At 48.0% G+C, this 24,227-nt stretch overlaps 10 protein-coding genes across 10 annotated transcripts; 5 read left to right on the top strand and 5 right to left on the bottom strand.

Moving 5' to 3' along the window:
- Positions 1–160: 160 nt before the first annotated feature.
- N7455_006655 (DUF4870 domain-containing protein) lies at positions 161–917 on the top strand (the record flags this gene model as incomplete). The annotated part of the gene is made up of 4 exons (XM_040958329.1): positions 161–483; positions 551–593; positions 645–747; positions 847–917. The coding sequence occupies 4 exons, from the start codon at positions 161–163 to the stop codon at positions 915–917; spliced, it is 540 nt and encodes a 179-aa protein (XP_040811204.1).
- A 2,150-nt stretch (positions 918–3,067) lies between these two features.
- Positions 3,068–3,664, top strand: N7455_006654 (uncharacterized protein; the record flags this gene model as incomplete). The annotated part of the gene is made up of 1 exon (XM_040958389.2): positions 3,068–3,664. One exon carries the CDS (start codon positions 3,068–3,070, stop codon positions 3,662–3,664), a length of 597 nt encoding a protein of 198 aa, XP_040811196.2.
- Positions 3,665–4,612: 948 nt separating this feature from the next.
- N7455_006653 (PP2C family serine/threonine-protein phosphatase) lies at positions 4,613–6,034 on the bottom strand (the record flags this gene model as incomplete). Its single annotated transcript, XM_040958285.2, has 1 exon — positions 4,613–6,034. The coding sequence occupies one exon, from the start codon at positions 6,032–6,034 to the stop codon at positions 4,613–4,615; it is 1,422 nt and encodes a 473-aa protein (XP_040811209.2).
- A 626-nt stretch (positions 6,035–6,660) lies between these two features.
- N7455_006652 (uncharacterized protein) lies at positions 6,661–7,473 on the top strand (the record flags this gene model as incomplete). The annotated part of the gene is made up of 3 exons (XM_040958287.2): positions 6,661–6,959; positions 7,019–7,219; positions 7,266–7,473. The coding sequence occupies 3 exons, from the start codon at positions 6,661–6,663 to the stop codon at positions 7,471–7,473; spliced, it is 708 nt and encodes a 235-aa protein (XP_040811183.2).
- Positions 7,474–7,994: 521 nt separating this feature from the next.
- Positions 7,995–10,117, bottom strand: N7455_006651 (fungal specific transcription factor domain-containing protein; the record flags this gene model as incomplete). Its single annotated transcript, XM_065605400.1, has 3 exons — positions 7,995–8,638; positions 8,724–9,900; positions 10,022–10,117. The coding sequence occupies 3 exons, from the start codon at positions 10,115–10,117 to the stop codon at positions 7,995–7,997; spliced, it is 1,917 nt and encodes a 638-aa protein (XP_065461254.1).
- Positions 10,118–10,907: 790 nt separating this feature from the next.
- On the top strand, positions 10,908–12,401 carry N7455_006650 (cytochrome P450; the record flags this gene model as incomplete). The annotated part of the gene is made up of 1 exon (XM_040958362.2): positions 10,908–12,401. The coding sequence occupies one exon, from the start codon at positions 10,908–10,910 to the stop codon at positions 12,399–12,401; it is 1,494 nt and encodes a 497-aa protein (XP_040811216.2).
- An 844-nt stretch (positions 12,402–13,245) lies between these two features.
- Positions 13,246–14,682, bottom strand: N7455_006649 (uncharacterized protein; the record flags this gene model as incomplete). The annotated part of the gene is made up of 1 exon (XM_040958388.2): positions 13,246–14,682. One exon carries the CDS (start codon positions 14,680–14,682, stop codon positions 13,246–13,248), a length of 1,437 nt encoding a protein of 478 aa, XP_040811180.2.
- A 1,365-nt stretch (positions 14,683–16,047) lies between these two features.
- N7455_006648 (uncharacterized protein) lies at positions 16,048–17,920 on the top strand (the record flags this gene model as incomplete). Its single annotated transcript, XM_040958384.2, has 5 exons — positions 16,048–16,542; positions 16,605–16,708; positions 16,769–16,894; positions 16,970–17,059; positions 17,113–17,920. The coding sequence occupies 5 exons, from the start codon at positions 16,048–16,050 to the stop codon at positions 17,918–17,920; spliced, it is 1,623 nt and encodes a 540-aa protein (XP_040811262.2).
- Positions 17,921–18,758: 838 nt separating this feature from the next.
- Positions 18,759–22,232, bottom strand: N7455_006647 (formin-binding protein HOF1; the record flags this gene model as incomplete). Its single annotated transcript, XM_040958305.2, has 6 exons — positions 18,759–18,928; positions 18,993–21,282; positions 21,333–21,644; positions 21,692–21,978; positions 22,030–22,134; positions 22,190–22,232. The coding sequence occupies 6 exons, from the start codon at positions 22,230–22,232 to the stop codon at positions 18,759–18,761; spliced, it is 3,207 nt and encodes a 1,068-aa protein (XP_040811238.2).
- A 751-nt stretch (positions 22,233–22,983) lies between these two features.
- N7455_006646 (uncharacterized protein) lies at positions 22,984–23,997 on the bottom strand (the record flags this gene model as incomplete). The annotated part of the gene is made up of 1 exon (XM_040958374.2): positions 22,984–23,997. The coding sequence occupies one exon, from the start codon at positions 23,995–23,997 to the stop codon at positions 22,984–22,986; it is 1,014 nt and encodes a 337-aa protein (XP_040811157.2).
- Between the last annotated feature and the right edge of the window lie 230 nt (positions 23,998–24,227).

Raw genomic sequence — 24,227 nt, 5'->3', positions numbered from 1 at the left:
AAGCAGAATGATATGATACCCTTTAATATTTTGTCGCCTGAGGCATCGTATGGGCAGTTACACGCGTCGCGATCTGATAACGATAAGGACATTACCCCAAATCATTCCCCTGATCCACAAAGGTCATTCCGTCATTCACCTCTCTAGGTACGACAACACAATGAACTTCGCACCCTATCAAGATCAATCACCGGAAATTGAGCGTGTTTTATCCCCTCCTCACCCAGACGGTCGCCGAGTATCCCCAATTCTCCGCTCACCGCGAGCCTCGGCCGACCTACCCTCCCCTAGTCGCTTTGCTAGCGGTGGACATGGCCACACAGGATTTGGGCGAGACGTTGAGGGTGGCCATGTGAGCTTAGGGGCTTTTGAAACAAGTCTTCCCATTCGCATGGATATCGAAGCAGCACTAGCGTATCTGCTTCTGCCTCCCGCGGGGGGTGTATTCCTGCTACTAGCTGAACACAAAAGTGACTATGTGCGGTATGTGATGGGGTTTGGGATACTCTAGGGTTAATTTGAAGCTCAGTCTGCTGACTATTTCCTACAGATTTCATGCTTGGCAATCCAGCATGTTATTTGCTACCATGTTTGTGAGTATTCCGTCTTTCCTAATGTTGCATACGCTCACATGCCAAACATAGATCATCCACCTACTGTTCTGCTGGTCGAGCTTTCTCTCCTGGACATTGTTTATTATCGATATCGCATTAATCGGCTTCCTCAGCATGCATGCCTACCAAGATGGTGAGTCTTCCGGGGTTTCTCCATAGGAGCTGTCAATACAGCTGAGCTGTTCGTTGGCAGGAAAGATGAATAATCTGGTACTAACCACGTTATCTCCAGTCGATACTTTGGACCACTTTGAAGTCCCATTCTTTGGCCACCTGGCTAACTCCTTTGTTGATGATGAATGAGCATGAACCATTTGTCTTTCTTTGAGAATTACACGTACTTGAATTATTACTGCGAGGAAGCATGTCTTTTCTTCATATACCCCTGTCTGTCAATACTTGCTGGTTTCTTTCTTTTAATTGCAGGACAGGCTATGCGTGGATGAATAATTCTCGTTATGTTTAGCTTATTCCAGATTTGTAAATTTTAGAATTTCTATGACCCGAATCCCTTCATTCAGCCGAAGCCAATAATTACAAAACCCCAATAGTAGCGAACTAAATTGCAAGTTTCTTGATGAATATAGTAATGGCATTACTCATGGGCGATTACCTCAAAGCAACTCATCATCTCAAACGATATTGTGTACCAGTTGTCCCGCTCCAGATAGCCATAGAGCCATTGCTTCCCCTGAGATTCGTATGCCAAAACCATTGTCTATTGAGTATAGGAAGGATCAGGTGTTGAGGTTGTAGTGGCATCGGTCGGTTTAGGGAGAGGGACCATGTGCTGCAGCCTTATATTGGAAGTACTGTGCGGATCTGTTTGATAATGGTGTGTTAATCTTCATATCATAGGATCCTGTTGGTTTTAAGGGTTAGAATAGATCTCACCATAGCCTTGCGTTCTGGCGTTCTTTAACTTCATTGAGTTGAAAAGGGATTTTGCTTTCAACCTCGTTGTGCTGAGAGCTGCTTTTGCTTGGGTGTAAGCGTTCTTGATCCAGCAGCTGACTATATTAAAAACGCCATTTCTAGCAGAATGACAGTATATTTTTAGCATCACTCTGAAACGTTCGCTTTCTTATAAAACTATCATTTTCAGTCTTATCCTTTTTGGCGTTCATACGTACAGATTCAAGAAGGAGCATATAACAATGATCAACATTATAGCACCGAGTGATAGCATGATTACCCAAATCCACCCGGCAGCCACGTCAGCTGGCGATTCTGAGTTGGAATCAGATTTTTTATCAGGAACAGGAGCCATTTTTGGCAAATATGAATGTCAGTGAAAGTGAGGTATGAGGTGGAGAGTGGCAATGGAGTAAGTTATGATCTCTCTATATCAAGTCAAAGCTTAATTGTGGTTGTTAGGGTTTGTCGAGGCTAAATGTATACATACTCAGCACCAGGTTTGCGTCGGTATGACCCGTCGACCTACTTGATTTCCTCTGGCACTTCTGACCGATTGAAAGATTTTGAATTATAATAAGGTGAATGAATACTATAGCCTCCGTTCAAGGAATCCTCGCAACATTTAGTACTGTGTATACCATAATAATAGAATGCTTTGAAAGTTTGCCGGCTTCTAACGGCGGTATTAAACTACCTGCGTATTGGAGAACTGCTTGTTCTCAATAAAAAAACACATAGAATAACCACCAAATACAGCATCGCCCAGAAAGAATCAACACAATTAGGGTCATCTCATCCAGTCGTGGGTTTCAAAATCTTCTGCCAGCTGAAACTGCATGAAATCTGGAATGTCAAACATTTCATCGGTAGTTGGTTGATGGTGGCTCCTAGTCGTAATAGTTACCAACCTCCCCAGAACAGCAAATTCAAGCTTCAGCTTCACGCTGTAGACAAAGCATTTAAGGACGACCTAGTCAAAAGGATGGTCTCGGTATTCAGTGATCAAAAGTGCTATATCCATCAGAATGACAATGAGGTTCAGCGCCAAAAGCTCGTATACAACACGGCGTAAGAACTGCCGACACAAGCTTCCGACTAATATCATTCACATTAAAACCTTAAAATCAACACATACTAATCGAAATAAAGTTCTGATACTCCGCCAGTGCTGTTCCAAATTCCAATGGCTTCGATTGAGCTCGGAGACCTCTTCTTGTAAACCTTTCATGTCATCTGCACGACTGCGGGGAGTGGGAGTGAATCCTATGATCCACCCCCCAGAGTGCCCCTAGAGAAACCCACGGACCCATGTTTTGGGCATGCTCAGTTTGTTCATTGGTAGTCTGTTTCTCTGTAAGCCTCTTCGTCCTTACTCGGAGGACAAGCTTAAAGCCGGATTTTGTTAGCAAACTCGGTTGGGCTTTGGCTTGGCACTAGCACGTGTTTTGGCAGACTGAAGACTTTTCCTCATCTCTTCTCCTCTCAACCACCAAGTCAAATTTCACATAATCGCAAATATAAACGATCAGTTCAATATGAACGACCTCCGAAATAGCCTTTGCACTTACCCAGACTGGGGATATGTTATCTATCGCACTACCTACACTGCTGAATCAGATACTCTATTCCCAGACGCTATCAGATACATTGAGGCCTGTATTAAGCAAGCATTCTTCCAAGGAAACAAAGAAGATCCTATAAATGAGCCCAACGAAATTTGGGCCAAACACCGGTCGACTATCGTGCAAGATCCCGCGCAATTTAACGGGGCGTCTCTCGAGGCAATTCGCGCTCATTTTGAGGCCTGGGTGAACGCTCAAGGCATGCGTGACGAGTGGACCAAATGGCGAATGTGTATTATTATCGATGAAGAAACTCTGCAAACGCTGAAAGGTACATCAGTCGAGGCCCTTGAAAATGAAAGGTCAGAGAATTCCGATGATGAGCTACGATGTGTAAAGGTTCTTGAACTATTCCCGTATACGGATCAGTATGACAAATTTCCGGGCTGGATGAAATGTTGGACATATGCGCTCTGGGATCTCTGGGCGATGATGGAAGATGGTGATGAGATGAGGCAGTTGTTTGACTGTATTGATGATTTTCCATTTGAGGGGGTGTACTGCGGTTAAGTGCTGTTATGGAGCTATGCCCAGATTTTCAGTACATTTATTCCCAGTCAAAGATAATTACCAGGGTATTTTTCACGTAGTTTCCAAAATTAAGCTAGATGAGTCAACTTTCTACTGCATAACTATGAGTTGTCATATCTATAAAATTATCACAGTAGTATCACATTCGATATAACACCAAAATAGGAAACCAAGTTAAGCAATGTACCACTGTCTTTAGTCCAATTAACTCTTATGGTTTGTAGACAGGCAAGGGCTCCTCTGGAGACTGGCAGTGTTGGTAGTCTGGCGGACCTTCGCTATCAGATCTCATATATTCCATCCTGGTAGATCTAGCATTTGATACCCTGATATTTCCCATCTGTATGGGTGCTGAACAAACGCGATAATACTTAGTGACTTGAAAATAGTTAGGTTGGATGAATATCCCTTACCAGGCATAGTTTGCTGTTCGTGGCGTGCTGCTTTTCGGAAAATCAAGCGATATAGCTTTTTGAATCCACTCTTCATTAGAGATATAGGTGCACAAATAATGCTTAGGTGTCAGGGGCTGGTTAGCATCTCTCTTCGATGGGAACTGGTAGATTCGATGACCTACAAACAAAGTCCCTCGCAAATATCATATTTCCTAGAAAGGTAGACTATCCCCACAATGAGAGCAATGCCGGCAGGGATCCAAAGATAATTGGATCCTAGAAACCACCGTAAATCATCTGAGTAATCATCTGAGCGGGTACGCAAAGCAGCGCCTCCAGTGACGCGAGGAATATACGACATTCTTGACAGAATCATTCTTTGGAATTGTGATGGAAATAGTTGGAAAATGCGTGATACATCAATGATGGTAGTGGTCGTAATTATCTTTGGTATCCGCTACCCAAAGGGGTTCGGAGGTACATAGTACATCATCTAGAAATAGACTTTTAAGATAAACCAAAAACCCGACATCTACTTCCTGGTATTGAAGAAAACAACTTGCACGGTGATATCATCCCGTATCCGTCGAGAAAAAGGAGGACCAAACGCAAGCCGGCCTGCTATCAACTCGTGGTGATTTCCACCAAGGGAGTTTCGCATCAGATGTACTGCAGCATTATCATCTTGTGTGGTTGTTCTCTCTTCCTCAAACTTCCAATTCACATCTTTCCAGAATCTGCCAAAGTCAAATTCTCCATCTGTTCGCTCTGGTATGCTCTTTTTCTCCCCAGTCCCTTGTGGTTCCAACCAGTTCCCTACCAAGTCAACACCCTGCTCACTGGAGAGATAGTCCCACAGTCCATCCGTTGCCATAATCAAGAACGAAGGTTTGTTAGGATCGATCTTAGTGCTTGTCACGACCGGCTCGGCAGTCAAGTATGGGGGTGTGCGAACATCGTACCGTGGCGTTAGGGGCGCTGGACCATTGAATTTCCGCTTCATTTCCTTCTGGAAATCTACAGGCCACTTCCACAGACTGTCACCGAAGGCTCGTGAGACCATGAGTCCAAGCACCCGTCCACCTTTGGCTATGTTTTCCTCACCAGGGTGCTCCTTGGAAATTCGGGTGACCTCTTCTTCGTTGCTACCAGTTTGGTCTACCGACAAGGGAATTGCTTCCCACTTTCCATCTGACCCCTTTTGTCCCAAAACCGCTCTCGAGTCCCCAGTACATGCAACGTGCAGCGTGCTTGTGGAAGGATCGTACAGAGATAACAAAGCGCATGAACCAGCGTAAGCAGGGGCCAGTTTCTCAACCTTGTCTTGGAACGATTCGTTGGTCTCAACCGTGTCTGGTGCCGTCTTGATGATGGAGTCGTCAAGGTCCACAAATCCTTCCATGATAGCGCGCTGGATTGACTCAGTTGGCACCGGTTTGTCGTTTAAAGGTGGTTTAACTTCGGTCAACCTGCGTCGCATGAAAGGCAGGAGTTGCTTCGTCAACAGGTCCGCTGTCTGCCAGCCGGAATGTCCATCAAAGACAGCCCAGGACATCCATTGATCATTCTCATTCCACGGCGAGGAAACTTTGCCATGAATAAAACGATCCTCGCATGGGCTATTTGAAGCCAACTGAGCGCCATCGTATCTGTTGACGCCCGCAATATTTTTGACCTGGAAGGTGTATGCTTCTTTCGATAAGATACGTGTGACATCCTCTTTAGAAGGGCCCCGCTTAGGGACCAAGTGCTCCGCTGGACTTTCCAGGTGGGGCACATCATCCCTTGTAGTGGTCAACCACCACAGACTGGGCATGCTAATCAAACCAGCAGTCGTAATGTAAATTTTCGAATTTGAAGACAAGCCCTTCATGGAGAAGGGGCGTTTGGTATGTGTGTGTACGATTGATGTGGTCGCGCGCCCTAGACGCGGTCGCGTGAGACATGATAACATGGTGGCTCGGAGCTCGAAAGTAGGAGAAGCTAGAGAACATTGAAGTCAATCGAGGATTACCCCAGGTTTCATCAAGGCGGTCAGATCACGAGGATTGGAAAGGGGTAAACAGAACACTCCAGACCTGGACAGCCCTATATGAAATGATTAGTCACAAGCCCCTCAGCCTTTATTTGCTGGGACAAATATAGAATTAGCCTAAAGAGTATCGAGTGCTGTGAATTTTGTGAAAAAAAAAAAATTCGAAGGGTATACGTCAGTTGAAAATAGTGCGAGACTTTGAGGATATATATAGAGGAAAACGACAATTGTAGCAGCGTGGGTGTTTAATAATTTCTGGTATCGAGTACCAAAGTCTGAAATGCGCCCTCCGCTGTAAATCTGTGTATGTATTCCTCCCTTTTCATTCACTTCGCCCTTGCTGATAGAACCGATATAGGGCTATCTACGGCCGGATGGAAGCAGACAATACCCTTCGACAATTCTGATGTGTTCCTTCCCGACTCCAACACCAACAAGTTGTGCCTTACTCAAACATCACCAAGTCGTGACTCTTTTCCACGGTAATTACGCACTCAAACAGTCAATTTCCCATAGGTATCATCTAACAGGGGCAACATATAGAGATGGGTCATGGTATCCATGACCTACTAGCCAGGACTAAGTACACTCGCTTCCATGGCTACAGACTGCCCCCTGACTTTGGTGAGATGCCTAGCGTCATGCTTGAGAATTGGTGCTGGATGAAAGACGTCCTCGAGGGACTCAGCTGCCATTACACGACACTTGATGAGAACTATCTAGCAGGGTGGCGGAAACAACACCCCAGAGAGCCAGACCTACCAAAGAAAATCCCAGAGGGATTGGTAGAGAACCTTGAGAAACATTGGTATTTTAATAGGGGACTCTATCATTTGTACCAACTGTATGTGGGCCTTTAATACCATTCCTACCATACCACCAGAAACTGATTATCCGGATTAGGTCAACATCGATCTTCGATCTACAGATACACTCACTAAGTACGGATAAGGAGATTGCGGACCTCGATATCCAGAAAATGTGGTATGATCTCCGCGAGGAGATAGAGGGAATGGACTTTTTGGAATGCAGAGATGGATTTGCGTTTGGGACGTTCAGTCATCTAACGGCTGATTATGATGTTTGTTACTATGCTTACTTATGGTAAGTGAGCTCCAGCTATGGCGGTAGACAATGCTAACAGAAAAAGTTGCACGGCCATAGCCCAGGATTTGTTCCTCTCTGTCTTTTCCCACGACCCATGCAACAGAGATACTTGGGAAAAGTACCGCCGAGGAGTGCTGGAGTATGGCGGAAGGGAGCAGAACCTATTAGGCATGCTAGAGCGCTTCCTAGGACGACCCCCGAACCTGAATGCCCTTGTGGAAGGGATAGCACGGGCAGAAAGACAGAACTAATGACCTTTTCCGAAGGGTGTGGGCAATCTCTTTCGGGGTGTACACTTTCTAGGCCACTTGGACACGTTTGTCGATTCTGATAACCATCGCCTTTTACGCGAGGAACAATCCCTTTGCCAGGATATTACGAAGTGCAGTTTAAATAGGGTACTTAAGTGATGAAATGAATACAAATGACGTTCTGCACAACAGAGGAATATCCAGGACTAAGGTTTCCGGCATATCCTGCGACGCCAAAAGGAAATACACCGTACCGCACGGGAAAAGGCGAATTGGGACAACTGGAAGGGGTTCATTGCCAAAAGGAGTGATGCGGAGATAAACATAAATGGAGACGTTGTCGATGACTGCATTTTCTGACTCTTGATGACTTTCTCGACGGCAGGCGCTGGATAATTTTCCTGTTTAGGCGGCCTGCCAACCCTATTATCCCAAATCTTCCGCAAGAAACCAATTGTAAGTATACTCATAACCTGGCGTACCGGTTTGAACATTTACTATATCACAGACCTTGCGCAGTTTTACCAGACACTGTACAATTCCTCGAATTCCACCGGAAAACTATCGAAGCTAACCGGATTTTCTGCGTCCAAATACATCCAAGACACGTCATCCATGCCTGCAAACAGGTTCATTGTTTCCAGGCGAGACATGGCTGTCTGAGAATCTGCCGAACAATCAGCCATTGACAAATCGGTCGGCTGTTGGTCGATCATCGATGTGAGGTTTTCGGCCAGGTGACTATCACTCTTTGTCCTATCGGATCGGTTCACTCGAAGTATGTCAAGACATGGCAGTTGATCAACTGCACCGGAGATTCTATTTGCCAAGGCTGCCATCGCATCGGCGGAACCCCATTTTCGGCGCAGCTCTTGCAAGACCTCACACCCTGTGTTGAAATCCTGGCGAGCATCCTCCTGGTCGCTAAATACGCGACTGTACCGCAATTGCTGATAGGAAACAGACAATGCAAGAGAAGTTGCGTAAACAACAATCGGGAACGGATGCAATGCGTTCCGCCGGGTTTGGTCTTGCATATAACGGACGACCTGGATTGCAGAAAGCTGCTGTCGCAGTCTTGCTGGGGTAGGTGAGGGCAGTGTTGTGATGGTTTTCAGCCGGTGCGCGAGGATTGCGGTGGCGAGGAAGAAAAGGTGCAAGGTAGCTTAGAAGGAAAAATGACATTAGTGAAACTGTAAACAAAGCCACGTCTAAGAGGATGTGGATAGTGCAGAGATTGCTCCACGAACCGATAGTAGATGGATTAAGACTCCATGCGTCCATTTCGCTCATAATGTGCTCAAATCCCGGGAACCCCGAATCCCACCCAGAGGGGGTTTCCTCGAGTTTGGGCCGGTAGAGTCCAATGACCTTGTTAAGCATTTTCGCGATTCGAAACAAGACGTTGAATGCGACAAACCCAGACTCTTGGGGCGTCAAGTCAGAGACTGCGATATCCATGTCTGCCATAACGCACGGTCTCGAGTTGGTTGCTGCATTTAGTCGATCTAGGGTCCAAAGGCACCAAAATGCTCTCTTCAAGTCGCCATCCCCATCGTTTGGGCGCGGCAAGTGCAGTGCCAGAGATTGGGCGTAGTGTATAGCCTGAGCGATGCAGCCAGAGGCTTCTTCTACTCCATCGCTCCCTTCCTGGTGCAGTGAGAGCAGACCAAGGATTCGCATCATGGTGGTTTTCTTCATGGTATGTCGAGATAGGGTCGAGAGAGAGCCGTATAATTGACTGCAGAATTTCCGCACTGGTACGATGGTTTCTCTGTCTTGCAGAAGCTTCAAATGGTTCTCAGCGCCATTATCTTTGGCAGCCAAAAGGCATACAACGTGCACCAATGGCATGGGAATGGCGCCCCGGGAAAGCGACTGCCAATACTCTTCTTCGTTTAGAAGCGGGATTATCGGGTGCATGTTGGCAAAGTAGAAACCAGACAGCACTTTGATAGTATTGTCAGACAGGAGGTCTGAAACGGGGTACTGGGAGTGACCTGGACCTCTCTTCGGGAAAGAGTGTTGAGTTGGCGAGAAGCATGGATTATTAGTGTTTCCAGTTGGGCCTTTGGGTCCTGGCTGGATCCAAACCCCGACTTTGCCAGGATTTGTCTCCTGTGCATCTTCGGGGGAATGGTGCTCATCGAGAAGTCGAGCCTCCGGGTTCGAGTCCCCCACAAAGCGCGGCGTGGGCGGACTGACACTGGAGTCGGATCTGAGCTTCTGCAGTTTTGACTGTTCATCCGGTTCCTCCTCTTGTGGTTGATTTTCGAGTTGTTCTTGAGGTTGGATCTTTTCCCGCCTGCCCTCGCTCAGCTGACGGCTCGACGACCTGGGTATCTCTCTGTGGTCTCTCCACCTTGAGATAGCATCCGCGCTATGATCCGACTCTGGTATCGAATTGGTATCCATCCACACCAGCTTCTGTGGATGCGGAGATTGACTCACAGAGCTTCGTGGTAGTTGGTGTTGACATCGTCTCTTGAAACATGTTGCATGTGGTTAGCCGTGCGGTCTACCGGATCTCGGAACTAACTGCACCTACCTTTCTGTGTCGACAATCATCGCAACCTTTCCGCGAGCGGAAGCGACGTGATTTGGGGCGAGAACTTTGTGTCGCGAATGTGAAGTTGGTGGCCATAGAGGATAACTGGTTTCCTCTGCCAGCTAGACTACAGCAGATAGGTGAGAAGGATGATGTGTAAGATTTAGATTGAAGAGGGACAGATTCCTCCACATTCACCTGGGTATGGTTGTCTTAACATACCAAACTGGGGGGGGGGGGGAGACTAGTTTGGTTGAGATGGACTCATCCAGTCACCTCGAGCCAATAGAGATGTGACTATTTCTATTTGTGTAAGGATTTTGTAACCCCCATATCTACATAAGTATATTCTCCACAATTTGTAGAAAGGTTCCTTCCTATATGGTATGTTTCCGAAAAAGGAAACTGTGCCTAAACTCCCTGAAATGAGATGCAGAACAACCTTGGAAGTCAACGAGTCTGGTCTTAGAAGGGTTAAATTGAATTTTGACAGAACCTTGGAAAGAAGTTAAACGTCATGATCATCCGTATTCATAATAGGGCCATACATATAAAGTAAGAGGCCAAGAAACCCGAAGCGGTAACCTCCCCGACTTCAGGGAAGATTGCCTATTTGGGACAAGTTAAAGCCGCAAAGCCGATTGGTTCCTCTCTGAAACTACAATGTCTACAATGTCTACACTGGCTACGGAATGCGGTGCCTCTATTCATCATTGCGGTATTACATGCTGATATGCGGAGGTTGTGGGTGGTCTTCGGGGGCAATTGACCGGAGGTATCGTCAACATAAATAGAAAGAATGCCCTATAGATGATCCCCTTCTGAGTGTTCAAGAACTCAAATTGTTTAAATGACCTCCCTGGCAACCTGAAACCGTCCCCTCAATATGCTTCTCTCTCTTGTGCCCCAGTTCTTGGCTCTAACTGTCCTGGGCCTGCTTTTGTTCCGTGTGGTTCGTCACTTCTGGGACCCAAAGGGCCTCCGACAGCATCCCGCACCTTCAATAGCTGGCTTCAGCTCCCTGTGGCGCATTTACCAGAATCTACGATGGAATCACTACGCAGCGGTTCACGACGCTCATCGACAACTGGGAACCCACGTACGCATCGCCCCCAATCACATATCTATTCTGGACTCGATGGCACCCCAGCAAATTTACGGCCACGGCGCCAATATGCTCAAGGACATCTGGTACGATGCAGCTGCGGGACCTCATCGGAATCTCTCCGACGCGCGCGACAAGGCCGAACATCAGGCAAAACGAAAGATGTTTGCGCATACGTTCGCAGCGAAGACAGTGATCGGGTTTGAGCCCCAGCTGCGTGAGAACATTTCGGCGTTGTTGGATAGGTTAGATCGCCATGAGGCAGAGGGCACGAAGGCCAATATGCGTCGACTTCTGAATTATTTCTTGGTCGACCTCTTCGGTCAACTTCTCTACGGACACAAGCTTGGGTGTCTGGAGCGTAACGACGACCTTCTTGTGGCTGAGTCGAAAGATGGTCGGATTTACCGCGTCCCATTTATTCAGAGTTTGCTCGATTCCACAGTGATCAACAATGTGCTTGCGATCACTGCGCACTACGCGGACGTCTCGCGTTTGTTTGTGAAGAACCACCCGTACAAGAAGGCGGGGGCTGATTGGGAAAACATTATATACCACAACACAAAAAAGCGCCTCGCAAACACAGTGCCTGCAAATGACCTATTTCAATGCTTGCTACAAGATAGTAAAGGTCAAGATCTTAACTTGTCTTTTGGCGAGATCATGGCTGAGTGCTCGGTCATGATGAATGCCGGAACTGAAACCAGCACTGCCGCTATGACAAGCACGATTTTCCTTTTGTATACGCACCCCAGAGTGCTTCAAAAGCTTCGCGAGGAGATCAATGCCGACTCTGAGAACGAGATCCCTACCTACGAAGTGGTGTCCAAAATGCCGTATCTACGAGCTTGCATCGAAGAGGCCCTCCGTTTGCGTCCGCCAAGTTCTTTTGGCCTGCCTCGAATTGTTCCCAAAGGAGGTAGGGCCATTGCGAACAAGTTTATTCCCGAAGGAGTTACAGTATCTGTGCCCACTTACTCAATACTTCGAGATGAGTTTGTCTTTAAGAACGCGTCTGAGTACAACCCTGATCGCTGGTTGACGGAGGACTCGGAAGAGAAAAAGAGGATGCTGAACAGCCATATCCCATTCAGCACGGGTCCCCGAGCCTGCATTGGCCGCAATATCTCTTACTTTGAGCAAGCTGTGGTGATCGCTACGATTGTTAAATTATATGATGGGGTTATCGAAGAGGGTTTCCAGCTGGAAACCCAAGAACGGTTCAACTCAAACCCAGGGGAATTGCCCATGAAAATGAGACGCCGGCGTGTCTGAATGATTCAATATTCCTTTTAAACTGAGTGTATTTGAACAAGCGAAAATGAAAACATAGCGACTTATGATATCCAATTGTAATACAGTATTATGTAGACAAGAAAAGACCCAAAGAACAATGCGAAAGAAAAGAAGTTACGAACTTCATAAAACGAGTATATTGAGCTAGATCTTCTATCAACTAACTCCCGTATACTCTTAACGTGGTAGATAATACCATCTTCTTCTTCCGCTCCAGCCCCATTAACGCGTCAACCACAGTCTTTATCTTGTTCCCATTGACGAGTCATATATCATGCAGGGCCGCCAAAATTCCCATGATCTTCCATCATTATGGCGTTGATCATGCGCTAACTTTGAAGGTTGAATTAAGGTTCCGACATCCCCAGTTTGTCGGAACTTCCGTTTAAAGTAAAGTCCCGCGATTAACTTCACCTTTCAACCGGGTTTCCCTTTAATTGACATGTATCCGCTCGATTCATACCTTCCCCTGATTTCCCCTGGAGACCTTCCCAGTCACCCGTGGACTACCTCTTGAATGACAAATGGTTCTTAGTCTGAAGGTTACTATGGATATTACAGAGAGAAAGAAAATCAATAATAAAGGGAGGAAGAGGCTTAAAGCCCCTTTATACCGGCTGATTCCAAAAGTGCCTAGGTGGCTATGGTACTCTTGACCCTTGGAACGTACCCGTACTATAAAAAGTTAAATTCAAGTCTATCACAACTAGTCCAATGGTACCTAGGTATAGACCTAGTAGTCATCCACAGCAAATTAAATGGGTCAGATATCCTCATCACTGTACATATGCACCTATATATGTATATTCTCTGGCTCTCATGTTTAAGAGTCGAAGATTGGTCCAAAGGCAAGCACTCCACTCTCCTTGAGCTCAAAGACCACTTGTTTCGTGAGCCGCGGGTTGCTGATCACACACACGGCCTCCGCGTCAATTTCTCGAACGAGCTCTTGGATAATTGGCACCATGTCCACTCGGCCGCTGGTGTTGGTGTCAATGAGAAGTGGAGTTGGGTCGAGTTGGTGCACAAGGCTGAGGACATCCGGGCCGTATGTCCTATGTGGATTCCGCGTCTGCCAGAGGACTCGCAACTGCGGGCGATGCTTCTCGCTCAAAAACGAGAGACATGGGCCCATTCCTGATCCCGTGGCAACCACTACCACTCGGCGGAAAACCCGCATTACGTGGATAAAGCCGTACATGAGCACTCCCCTCTTCCAAAGCTGGGTTGGTTTTTGATCGATACACCGGGTTGTCCAATCGCCTGCCTTGGATACTATGCAGGAAAAGCTCGTACCATCGGGATTGGGGAAAGTTGCGAAGCTGTGCCAATCCTTGAGTGGGTGGTTGGAGAGTGCTAGGACTTTACCGAATGCCGTAGATGTGTGATTAAACTGAAGTCGGACAGCATGCGATGAGAGATGCTCTGGCAAAACTTGCACCCGGCGGAGAAGCAGCCATGGATGGACGATGGAGACAATGATGACCAGGACGAACCAGAACGCTGGTAGCCGAACCAGGTATTGTCCGAGAGATAAGCCTTGCGAATGTCGGGCTTGATCTGAGAAGACCAGCAGGAGGGTTAGGAACAGAGCTACTGCTAACCAACCGCCGAATCGGTGTGTGAGTTCGAAATAGTTATGTATTTTTGCCCGGAACGTAGGGTACGCAACTGCAATGATGGCAACGAGATCAACGAGTAAAACATAGGATATAACAACCACCGGGACGGTAATCGTCTCCGAGTCTCCGTTCAACCAATATTCCTTTGATATCAGACCCACGAGGCCAGTATACCACAAGAAGGCTGCCACACCGCATCCACTGTGGACTCCACCATACTGATATGCTTCAGCAGCCCTCCTGCGCAGCGCGAGAGGAGCCGACTGCGGTATTCGGCATATACTCCGGAAGATGGCATTCACTACTAGCGGGTGTCGAGCAAGACCGCATACCAACAAGTTGATGCCCGCTGCGTTGACGAATGCAAGAAGTTGATGTTGGCTCCTTATCATGATAATAATGAATGCGACCGCATTAGCACAATAAATCAATGAAAATAGGCGGCGATAGATTGTGAGAATGAGATATCGTATTGAGGAAAGTCTCATGCGTGGCCTACGTTGAGCCTCAACATCGACTTTGGTAGAAGGCTTCTTCCAGTCCCAGGTACTCTCCATGCTCAGATATGTATTGACTGACGTCGCAAAACTCGGCTTGCTTGCATGTACGGGAGACGGTCTTTGGGGTGGGGATGCCATTCTTTGGGAGTATCGTGTCACAATTAAGGACACCTGCAAATGTATAAACGATGTTAATATGTTTGGACCAGCGGATGGAAAGATTAAAAAGATGGAATTGTACAACAATCTCAATCAATTCTTATTCTATGCGATATCTATCGTATGTTGTGTGTGCCGGGGACGCTTGCGGACGACCGACAAGGTTGATTGATATTAACCCATCATAGAACATCTCAGCCCCATAACGGTACATAAATGTAACATTAAAAGACAACCACGTTGCTTGGAGTGGAATTTCGTGGGTCCCCTAACCATTTCCATCTAGCACCGCAGTGCCAAAAGTACGAGGGGCGCTTCTGCAATAATAACGTCTTTGACACCTTGTTAATTTTCACAGCAACACACTTGGGACGAGGTGTCATTGTACCTCATACTATAAAAGTTAGTTATATTTTATAATTCCATGCCCTGTGGTAATAATCAGAGTACCGTTAGAGGTTTGACTTGAAGATTGAAGACTGGGGAATCGGGGGACTCACTCCACGTGCGCACACAACGCCTAGGCACCAAAACGAGGCTTTGTTTAATCCATGTGCGCCCTCAAACTTTAAACGAATTCAGCCAGTCTAAATTAACCGGGTCTAACCAAGTGCTCGTGGTCGTGGTCGATGAATGGTATGGGCTTTCAGTGCTAACACGGGCAAAGCGACCCCTGTGCCGTCCCTTTCCGCTGACACAAATTCGGTACCCCCTAGTTCCTAGTTGCAGGTACCTTGGCTGCATTGGGGCTTTGGAGAGGGCTCGAGGGGCAAGCCCTGGCATTGGCAAGATTGGGGAGTCCGCAACGCACCAGTTATTACTCACATCTTCCTATGCACGAGTTACGCGTACTCGGGTACGGAGTGCCTATATATACCCTAACGCATCGATGGGTACTTTGTCGGAATATTATGTATGTTTTATGAGCAATATTGTCGACCAGGCCGAGTATTGTCGCATGTGCAGCAAGGTCCTTTCCAATTGGTTAGGGCTTGCGGGTTCCCGAGGTCGGGCCGTCGGGGTGGGCACGGGATTGGCACGGGATTGGTACACGGACCCACGCTATCTATATACTAGCTACCTAGGTGCATGGAAGTGATGCATCCAGTTTCAGATTATTTCAGGGGTCGGGACCTTGTGGGCAAGGGCCGTGGGGCAGTTTACCGGATTCTCGTAGGAGTACCCAAGCCATCTTTTCCTGTACCCAGCGTTGGACCTAACATCCCATATCAATCCCTGTCACTCCTTTATTGACCCGGCCCATTTGACCGGTTTCTCGAAGCTGCTAAACACGGCGATCAGTGCTTTCCGGATGGTTATTTTGGGTCTCCAAGACAATCAAATATGGCTTTCACCCGCCCCGGGGGGGACGACGGTGGCGCGGCTATCTTCGATTCTTTGGCCAAATTCTATGTAGCGGTGGCCATCACTTGGACCGCTGCTCTCCTTTCCGGCTCTGTCTTCCTTATTCTCAATCGCCATGAGCAATGCATTCGCATTCGCAACTTGCGTCTCATGTTGAGCGCGGTGTCATGTCTCCATGTCTTCTGGATTTTGTGCATGGTTGCATATTCGATGGGTGGTAAATATCCTTGTGCCGCAGAATACTGGATCATGAACATTTATTTCCCCGTGGGAATCGCTCTTTTCCAAGCAAACAGTATGCAGCTTTTGAGCGTCTTTGGCGTTCAAGAAAAGCTGCTTTTGACCGCGCAGCAACCGTATAGACCCCACTTTATCGATTCTGCGGAATCGTCTAGTCGGTACCTAGCTCGATGGAGACAACTAAATCTCGTACAGCGAACGGAATGGGGCATTGCCGTTGGGATTTCGGTTCAAGTCAGTGCATCCTACGCGCCCGCTCCCTGGTATTCCCTACTCATCTCTTCTTGCATCTATAGGTACTCGTATCGCTTTCTATCTTCCTCACTTCCCGAAAGTTTCATAGCTTTGGAACCTTCTCCGAACATGTGAGCGCTATGGAATGTCGTCTAGGCCCTGAATGGTAAGATTTCTGCTTAGAATGGTAACATGGACAACTTGTTTCTGATACGAAATCTTCAAGGATTCCTTCAATTCTCTGGCAATTGCTCTGGTCTTGGGTATTCGCGCCATACGTTCTGTGGAGGATTCGCAACATCCACGATATCCATCACTGGCGGCTCCAGATTACTTGCTGTGTTATCGCCACGTAAGCACTTGCACATTTTCTGTGGCATCGCCATCCCATAGGGTCACCCGATAAACGATGCTAACGTATTTGCAGTTTACCAGGGTCGCCTATGTGGTTCGCCGCGCTATATTCGACAACCGATATCTGGGCAGTCATCAACAGATACTGGGTGCCAGCTCTTTGGTAATAAAGGCCCACAATCCAATCCAGATAAACTCACATAATAACCATCGCAGGTTTGCTCCCGGTATTATGGCAATGGAAGCTGTTACTATCTTCTTTCCGTGTTATCAGCTTGTCGTCTCCAAAAGGGAGAGGGATCGTTTTCTGGGGGAACTACAAGCATGGAATGAAAAGAAAACCAACAGCGGGCAAGGATCGGACTCAGCACCATTACGAACTCCGAGTGAAGCCAGCCGCGTGCCTGAAGGTTATTCCCGAGGAGCTCTAGAGAGGTGCTTAGAAGAAAACTCCAGTTCTCTTCTCCGATTTGCCGCGGCCAAAGAATTCAGCGGTGAGAATATTCTCTTCCTGAATTACGTGCGCGACTGGAAAGCTGCATGGGCAAAGATCGGTGAATCAAGTCCGGAATACGATTGGACCCGCGATCCTCAGTATCACCGACTTCATTTCTTCAAGATCGCACTTGAGATCTACGTTTTCTGCGTCGATATGAACTTGGCAGAATTCCCTATCAACATTGAATCTCGAATTTATTCGGATTTACTGGAAATGTTTGGCGAAGCTTGCGCCTATAGGAATCTTCCCGAATCTTACAACACCATGGCAATGCACAGAAAGAAGTTGTCAACTGTGATAACCGTGGAGGAAGACACTCAGGCTCTGTGTTTCGATGCGTATCCTCACGAGGAGCAGAGTATCATGCATATTGAGTCTCGTGTTCCGAATTCCGTTGTCGTTCCTACGAATTTCACAGCCGATGCATTTGACGAGGCCGAGAAGTCTATCAAGAACCTGGTATTCACAAACACCTGGCCCAAGTTTATTGATTTTTCGAGCGATGTATCGATTGATTCGAAGTAATTATGCAAATTATGTGAACAAAGAGCATGTATTTATAGGGCTGACGAATGAGACTTGATCTTTTCTCGAAGTATAATTCAGCATATGATATTGGCAATGTGAATCAGTTCGTTCTGACTTTGGTAGGGATAGGTATCTTAAAAAGTCATCAGTAGGATGTGTCGTCAGCTAAACTGATACCCATATCCTACCTACATGTAGTTTAACTACAAGGGCCAATCTTCGAGTATACACCAAGACTGTCTTCAATTCAATTTAAGCTACTACTATCGTGACATGTGCACTGCTTACATATAATATATATCATAGAAAAGAGAGAATCAATTAGAACAAAGCTATCGTATCCTCCGTAACAATTGAATGAGCGTCCAAACATAGAGCAAAGCAAATGATCGTTAACGGAGCAAAGGAGGGGGAATAAGAAAAAAACAAAGAAGACCATGAAATACAGAGGTCTTCATGGCCCGAGATTGCTCATCGTACAATTTCGTTCGAACAAATCTCTGTGGAGAGAAGACAGAAAAAAGGAATTCAACAAATTCACACGAAGCACATGGTAAAAAGATCCCCAGAACACACACGCTAAAGTTTCCAAAAACATCCGCAAGAACAGAATAATAAGATTAAACAGGCTGTTCCGTGATGTCAAGACGGGACTGTACCACCTGTAGCACCATGTTGAGAATGAAAGAAAAATAGAAGTAGAGTCAGAAAAGAATCGTCAATGTGCAAAGAAAGTCGACGAAAGGCATAGTATCTACGTGAGAACATGAGGAAGGGCATCACCGTCGGGACGAACGTTCCGAGGGTCGTGGCTGGTCGTGAGATCAATGGGGTATTAGATGATTTGCAGATAGTTGCTTGGCACGAGACCAGGGTGGCCACGAGCATTGGTGACTTCGGCTTCCCACCACCCGTCATCCTGCAGGCGGATAACGGAAAGGACATCGCCCTTGCCAAAGCTGAGCTCTTCGGGAATGGCGGCATTGTAGGTGTACATGGAACGAGCTGTGAGATTGAAATCGAGTTAGATAATAAAAACACATTTTCGGAAGGAGAGATAAGTGCTTACCAAAGTGCAAGATTGGACGGCCATCACGGCTGAATTTGCGTCCAGGCTCTGCGACAGCCATAGTACGGCTCCGGGATCGGCCAATAGGCGGACCGTCACCATAAGTCGATGAGGGGCGGCTACTTCCTCGAGTAGAGCTGGCATATCCACCGGGGCTGCTGGAACCATACATATCGTGGTTTCCAGACAACTGTAGCTCCATCCCACCAGCACTAGAAGGACGGGTTTGCTGTCTGAACTGTGGCTGCGGGGATACAGCACGGTGGCTCATAGCGGGCGAGGCCCTGCGAGCAAAATCGTTTGGAGAATAGGGTGGATCTTGAGTACGACGGGGAGTGGGCGATTGGCTGTATTGACTCCGCATGCTGTTAGACTGGTAACTACTCGGACTAGGGCTCGGACCCCTGCCACTGTTCTGGCTCATGCGAGTATCCACACGGGGGGAAGCAACCTGAGGGCTGACGCTCCGTCTTGGTGCTGGCGCTGGCGATTTAGCTCGGGGGGCTTCTTGGGTTTGAGCGCTATGCCTTGACCCCATGCTGCTGTTTTGTCCTCGAAGCATGCTCTGGGTTTGACCAGTATACTTTTGAGTTGTCTTGTGCATTTGCTTAGCCGTGAAGGCCGGTTGAGGTGCGCCAAGTCGCTTGACTGTGGGATCATTGTATGCTGGTGGCGGAGCAGCAACGCTAGCATTGCCGCCACCATATGTAGAAGACTGTGCCGACGGGGTAGGTGTGGGGATACCATGATATCTATCTGCTGACACCCGAGTGGCGGAGTGCTTCCCACTTGTCTTGAGGTCCGCTAGGGCCCGCGCAATAGGGTCCGAGTCATCTTCAGGTGCTTGATTTGACTGTGCTCCTTTCTGGGGTGAGCTCTTTTCTGGGGATGCGACATCAAAGACATTATTCCCGACATTCAGCTGGAAATTGGCTCGAGGATCAACAGGCTCTGGGCTGCCTGAGGCACGACCCGACAGGCCTGCTGAAGGCCTGACTGGGCTGACTTGTTTCGTTGGGCTAGCCTGCTTTGGTGGGCTGACTTGCTTGGGCGGGCTCATTTGCTTAGGCGGGCTCATTTGCTTAGGCGGACTGACTGGCTTGGGCGGGATCACTTCCTTAGACGGGCTGATGACTTGTTTGGGTGGGCTCACTTGCTTTGGGGGGCTCATTTGCTTCGTTGGACTGATTTGCTTTGTCGGCGAGTCCCAACCACCACGAGACGCCGGCTGGGGCGAATCAACCGCCTGTGGAGAGACCACTTGCTGTGAACCAATGGCAGGCCTTTCTTTATCATGACGACTCTTGCGACGGAAGGGGCTGTTGCTAAAGAAAGCGCTCTTCTTTTTGGGTGATTTATCATCCCCAGAAATTGGCATTGGCGCACTGTTTGTTGGCTTCACTACAGACTTCTTGGTAGGAGTCTCCTCAACACTGGAGATAGACGTTGAGTTTGAAACTTCACTGTGAGAATCACGGCTAGACGGGCGATACGCGCTCGTTGCTGAGCTTCGCTCTGAAGGGGGCCCAGCACGACAGAACATGGTCATACCGTCTGTGGGGTATGCATTGTGGGGAACAGCTCCAATCGCTCCATGTTGCTCGGGATCATAGTTCGGAGGCGGTGCACCACCACGTCGGAAGTCCAGAGGCGCAGGTTGCTGGGGTTGTGGCTGTGGTGGCGGTTGCTGTCGCAGGAGAGGCTGCGGTTGCATAGGAGCCTGCGGTTGCATGGGGGCCTGATGTTGGATGGAGGGCTGATGTTGGATGGGAGGCTGATGTTGGATGGGAGGCTGATGTTGGATGGGAGGCTGATGTTGGATGGGAGGCTGATGTTGGATGGGAGGCTGATGTTGGATGGGAGGCTGATGTTGGATGGGAGGCTGATGTTGGATAGGAGGCTGTTGTTGCATGAACTGCTGCTGCTGCTGAAGAGGTGGTTGCTGCTGTAAGGGTGGCGGTTGCTGCTGAGGTGGCGGCGCATTGCTAACCGCCGGAGGAGCAGGATGTCCCATTTGAGCCGCGAGGTCTGACTGCGGGTCATGGTGTGAATCGAATGTTGAGGGTTGAGGAGAAGATGTGCGGAATGCAGGGTTCATGGTGCGTTGGAACTGGGCTACAGAGTAGCCGTCGGCTTCATCCATATCAGAGGCCGAGTCATCATCTTTGCAGAAGTTGATGAAACGGGGTGGATCTGGTATCTCTTGGCCAGTTCCTTGGTTCTTGATAAAGAAAATAATATCCTTCTCGACTTCACAGTTCTCCAGGGACAGACGGACCTTCTCGCATGACTATATGTCGAATTAGTATCGCAAATTAACCCTCGACAGAATAAACATACAGCATCGTCGCTAACACAAACGGTTGAAGCAATGTTCGCGTAGGTCCACAGACTGCTCTTTGTGAAGTCCAGACGCTCCTCTTCCAAATCTTGAAATTTGTCGCATGCTGACTTCCATTCTTTATTCCAGCGTCCAGTTGTCTCCTCGAGTTGTTTGACGGCCGCTTCGTATTCCTGGCTATTTGATGCCATCTGGATCTGGGTCTTCTCCAGCTTAGCCTTGTTCTTGCGCTCTTCCTGGCCCATGACCATGTGGCCCTGCGCGAGGTATCCCTTGATACGAAGACAGTCCTGCTCGTAACGATCACGCGTCTGTAGAATTAGCATTTTTCCTCTCATAAGTCCACAAAATTACTCACTTTGTTAACAAGCTGTGTCTGTTGCATTTTAGTCTTGTGTAAACGCTCAATGGTTTGTTGAATAATCTTTCGTCGCTCCTTAATACCGCTAGCAAAAGCAGCAAGTGGCTCCTCCAATTCAACCTTCATTTGTCCCGCAATGGCGGCGTGTGCTTTGGCGATGGCTTCAGTCTCGCCGCGCACCACGTCGAGTGACGCTCGGAGCGACCCTGTCTCGCATGATCCCAACGTCTTGCGACACAGAGCGTGGAGTTTCCGCGCATATTCATCTTCGATAGATGCTCGAACTATACAAGTGTTAGAATTCGATGTCCCGCGGCCGCATGCATGTCACGTACTGCTGTAGAAAACCTTCAGTTCGTCGTTTGTGATCTTTGAACCATGCACGCGGTCCAACATTGGTTGAAGTCCTGCATCATCTTTGCCCCAAAAATTGTTGGCAACTAGAATAATTGTCAGCGCGCGCAAGGATATATATATTAGTGTGGTACCACATACAAGACATGGAGACCGTAGGTCCGTCTGCCACTGTCCCCGGCATTGTTATCGATATTGGGCCTCGGCCAGCCTTTGCGCATGCAATCGAAGTGTGTTGAAATCACGGGTACAAAGAAAAAAAAATATGAAGAATAAAACTGAAGAATAAAAGAAAAATGTAACAACACAAAAGACCCTTGGAGGTCAAGGTGTCTGAAGTTCCAAGGTTGAAGGCGAGCGGAGGGATGTGCTGTTTACGGCTGCGTCTCTCGGGGCAACCACCGCGCGGCCGCCATGACCCGCATTACATAAGCTATTTACTATCCATGGATGCCCACCCAGGTGGATCTGCCCTACCTAGGTACCTAACCTTCAAAGTTAATGGGAAATATTTGTACGATTCTTGATCGGAGAATTATGTATGATATCGGAAATATTGTCATAAAAAAGTATTCATTTCATTTTGTTAATCTCGGTGCATCGTGCAACCATTCTATGTAATTCGGGGACCCATCAAATATTCAAATACAGTCTTATGTAGGCCAAGCCAACGCAAAAACAACCAATCCCATATCCACAAAAAAGTAGAAAACACATGAAGAATTGTAGTCATTTCAAAATCGCTTCCGGTAAAAACGCCAGTCAAATATGCATCCCCAAAGCCATCATGAGGATAAATCAAGTCATTCGCAATCTTTTTCCTTTTCGTTGTTGCAATCATATCGTGCCATAAATCAAGGATTTCATCAGTTCATGTAAAGCCTTGCTCCTGCTTCTTCGGAAGAAGCTAAATCACTTGTCTCATGTCGTTTGTCTTAGTAGACCACAGGAGTAGCTGATGCAGCGAAGGTGCTGGAGACAGGCGAAGAGACACTAGAAGAGTCCCAGTTGCGGACACCACGGGCCACAAGAGCAGGAGAAGCAGAAGGTGTGGCAACAGAGGAAGCGCTGGGGGCGGGAGAGTACCAGCCATAGGAGCCGCGGACAGCCAGAGGAGCAGCTGAAGTAGAGACGCTCGAGCTGGAGGGAGTGCCGGAGGGAGAAGCGTACACATCGCGGGCGGCAACAAGGGGAGTAGGGGACAGAGGGACATTCACGCTAGAGTAAGAAGGGGAAGCGGAAGAGGACCCGTCACCAAAGCTGCGAGCCACATGAGCCACAAGGGGAGTTGCCGAGGCAGAGGGGGTGGCAGCAGAAGAGTACCAGCCACGCGCGACGAGAGGAGTGGCAGTGGCGGAAGCACTCAGGCTAGAAGGTGAGATGGAAGCGGAAGAGAACAAGTCACCGAAGCCGCGAGCCACGAGGGAACTAGGTGAAGCGGTAGGGGTGGCAACAGAAGGAGTACCAGAAGCAACGGAGTACCAGCCACGAGCATAGAGAGACTCAGCAGCAGAGGCAGAGGGATACTCGGTTGGGTACAGCGCAGCAGAAGAGGAGCTAGAGTACTCGCGAGCAAATAGATCAGGCTGACCAGCGGCTCTCAGGCCCCGGCGGAAGAACGAGTTAGAGCCAACCGCTGAGAGAACATTAGGGATCTCCAAGCATGGAGTAGAGCTAGCCGCAGGAGTCGAGGACGGAACCACGCTTGAAGGGGTGGCAGTCACGGTCACAGTGACGGACACTGGGTCGGCACCAGGAGCAGTGACTGTGGAGGTTTCGAAGACAGTGTCGACTTCGCGTGCAACTGCGCTGGAAGAGTCTTCATCGGCATTGACCACGGAGTAGGTTGCGCGGCGAGCGAGATCTTCGTTCTCCGGATTGGCGAAAGGCGCCGCGTAGGTCACGCCGATAGAGCAAAGAGCAAGGAATGCAGCAGAAGAGAAATGCATGATGATAGGGAGCAATTGAAGCTTGCAATAATAATTGAATAGAGAAAGACGCTTGAAACTGAAGACCGAAATTTAAACAAGAGAACGGAGATATGGATGATGTTGGGAGAGGTTTGGATGGAAGATAGAGAATTGGGAATGAAAGAGAAGGACTCAAGTCCGGGTTTAAAAGTGATATGAAAAAGATCTACTATCACAGTGAAATGTACTTCTATTGGGCCAAAAATAGG

The sequence above is a fragment of the Penicillium solitum genome (assembly GCF_028829755.1).
Source record: "Penicillium solitum strain IBT 25940 chromosome Unknown utg000004l_segment0_segment0, whole genome shotgun sequence".
Lineage (NCBI taxonomy): Eukaryota > Fungi > Ascomycota > Eurotiomycetes > Eurotiales > Aspergillaceae > Penicillium > Penicillium solitum.
The sequence above is the reverse complement of the archived record's forward strand: the minus strand, read 5'-3'. Positions and strand labels throughout refer to the sequence as shown.